Genomic DNA, 2,527 nt, shown 5'->3' on the forward strand with positions numbered 1-2,527 from the left:
GTTGTGTTGTTGTTGTGTTGCTCTGGTTGTGTTGCTGTGTTGCTCTGGTTGTGTTGTTGTTGTGTTGCTCTGGTTGTGTTGCTGTGTTGCTCTGGTTGTGTTGTTGTGTTGCTCTGGTTGTGTTGCTGTTGTGTTGCGTCCTCTCTGTTGTCAGCTTTAGTTTTTCAAACGTTCACGTTGTGTAACTGTGATTCAGCACAAAACCGATGAATGGATGAAAAGAAGTTTTTAATGAAACTTTAACGAGATGAATCTGTTCACATTGAAAACAAGGCGAGTGTTGTGACGTCTTCAGGTGACGAACAGAACCCGGATGCCCCCCCCCCCCATCACGGTCCCAGTTAATCCCTGGGGGAGTTGGGGGGGGGGGGGGGTCAGAGGCTCTGAAAGGCTGCGGCTCAGTTTAACATCAATTAGCAGAAAGCTGCCCCCCCCCGCAGAGACGGTGCTATTGGCTGTGTGTGTGTGTGGGTGTGTGTGTGTGTGTGTGTGTGTGTGTGTGTGTGGGTGTGTGTGTGTGCATTTACAAACAAAAACAATTTGTGTCTCATCATCGGAGCAGCTCGTCTTCTGTCTTCACATGAGTTTGACAGACATGTACGATGACGCTCTGTTAGCAGCTAAGCTAACAAGGCTACAGACACTTTACGGATCCTGTTAAATTATTTAACACTGAATGAATCTGTTTGAACTTTTCTCTCGTTGCTTCAGACGTTCACATCATCGTCTTCACAGAAACGTCTCTGAGGTCATTTCTCCGTCTGTGAGCGCGGCTCAACCACGAGCTCGGGGAAACCCGTCTCCACGTCCAGCTCTCTGGTGAACTGCAGGTCGAGCGCCTCGCCGACCACCACCTCGGCCGTGGTGAACACCTCCAGATCCCCCAGCACGTGACCCCCCACGGTCCTGCCCCCCCCGTCCGACAGGCAGACGTGGAGGTGGGCCTCTGGGTTCAAGGTGCCGACCAGGGACACGATCTCGTACCGACCGCTCAGGTGGATCGTCTGAGGGAGGAGTCAGGAACATGTCAGTCACTGCAGGTCAAATATAATCAGGCCTGCCTCAGGACACAGAACATACACATAAGTACTCAAAACACAGTACACAGTATCACACAGTACACAGTTATAAGGTGAATGGTAGATTGGATTAGAGTATTGCAAAAATACTTCATGGGAAGTATCGTGAAATACTTGATCCACAAACTGAAGTAAATAAACCTGATATTCTTCTGTATTTATACTTTCGTCCCTGAGCGTGTGGAGTAATGACCGAACAGGAAGCAGAGAACGAATGAACGTGGACTTCACGACCTCATTTGTGTTTGTTGCCGTGGCGTTTGCCAGCCGGAGCGTTGCCTTGGTGACGCTGCCCACGCAGGTGATGATGAACGGCGCTCGCAGTCTCCGCTCCTGAACGAGCGCCCGCAGAGATCCCAGCAGCTCCTGACCCGGGCCGAACCGCACCGCGTGGACCCGCAGGGCCGAACCCCCTCCAGCTGAACTCTGGGAAATAGAAAGAGAAGAACTATTTAAACTGTGTGTGTGTGTGAGTGTGTGTGTGTGTCTGTGAGTGTGTGTGTGTGTGTGTGTGTGTGTCTGTGAGTGTGTGTGTGTGTGTGTGTGTGTGTGTGTGTGGTCGTCCATTCAGCTGTAACAGGATCAGTGTGTTAAACCAAACAGCAGCCGTGACCTCTGACCCTGGGGGGGGGGGGGGGGGGGGGGGTTAATGAAGCTCAAACTGATCAAAAATATTCAGATTTAGTCACTTTACAATTTTTCATGAGTGAAAATAATAATAATCAATTAATCTGATTATTTTAAAGTTTCACTTTAATATTTTCAACAAGTTTCTCAAAATGTATTTAACTTTTCCCTGAACGACGTTTGACGTCAGTTCACTAAAACGCAGTGACAGTACTTCACTACATGTTCAGTCCGGCAGTATACGCAGTACTTTAGTCATACTTTTGACATGAAAACGTTTAAAAATAAAATATATCAAAAAGTATTTCAGTGAAATGATATAGTGAATATATGAAAACCTTTATTTTACGGTATGAACGGTGCAGAACTGATGTTTGTAAAAGATTCCAGTTTTTTCTGGTGTCTCTGTATTTAAACTTCATTATAATAAAGTTTATGATCATATTTCATAAAGTTTTGATGACGACATTGTCAGAATGACATCAGCTCCAGAGAATCCACATCTCAGTTTGTGTAAATGAAGTTCAGTGGATTCTTTCCTCAGCAGCTGAAACTTTAATAAACTGAAACATGAAATAAAAAGTGTGAACTCACCATGATTCTGCTCGAAGAACTGAACCCTGACACACACGATCTGCGCATGCTCAGTACAAACTGAGACTTCCTGTAGCGTCACTGTCTTTATCTCTGGTCTTTTAGCGCCACCTGCTGGTGATGGTGCAGCTCTGCAACTGGATGAGACTAAAATAATCAAAATACAAACTGTCGTGTTAATTACATGGGATCAGTTTGTGACGTAATAATAATCACAACAACAATAA

At 45.9% G+C, this 2,527-nt stretch overlaps 1 protein-coding gene across 1 annotated transcript; it reads right to left on the minus strand.

The window, feature by feature from the left end:
• Positions 1-211: 211 nt before the first annotated feature.
• Positions 212-2,447, minus strand: LOC138405568 (bifunctional protein GlmU-like). The gene is made up of 3 exons (XM_069514996.1): positions 2,301-2,447; positions 1,314-1,505; positions 212-1,004 (listed from the first exon to the last, which is right to left on the minus strand). Exons 1-3 carry the CDS (start codon positions 2,346-2,348, stop codon positions 750-752), a joined length of 495 nt encoding a protein of 164 aa, XP_069371097.1. The 5' UTR covers positions 2,349-2,447; the 3' UTR covers positions 212-749.
• Positions 2,448-2,527: the final 80 nt, after the last annotated feature.

This window comes from Paralichthys olivaceus, chromosome 19 (genome assembly GCF_024713975.1).
Source record: "Paralichthys olivaceus isolate ysfri-2021 chromosome 19, ASM2471397v2, whole genome shotgun sequence".
Lineage (NCBI taxonomy): Eukaryota > Metazoa > Chordata > Actinopteri > Pleuronectiformes > Paralichthyidae > Paralichthys > Paralichthys olivaceus.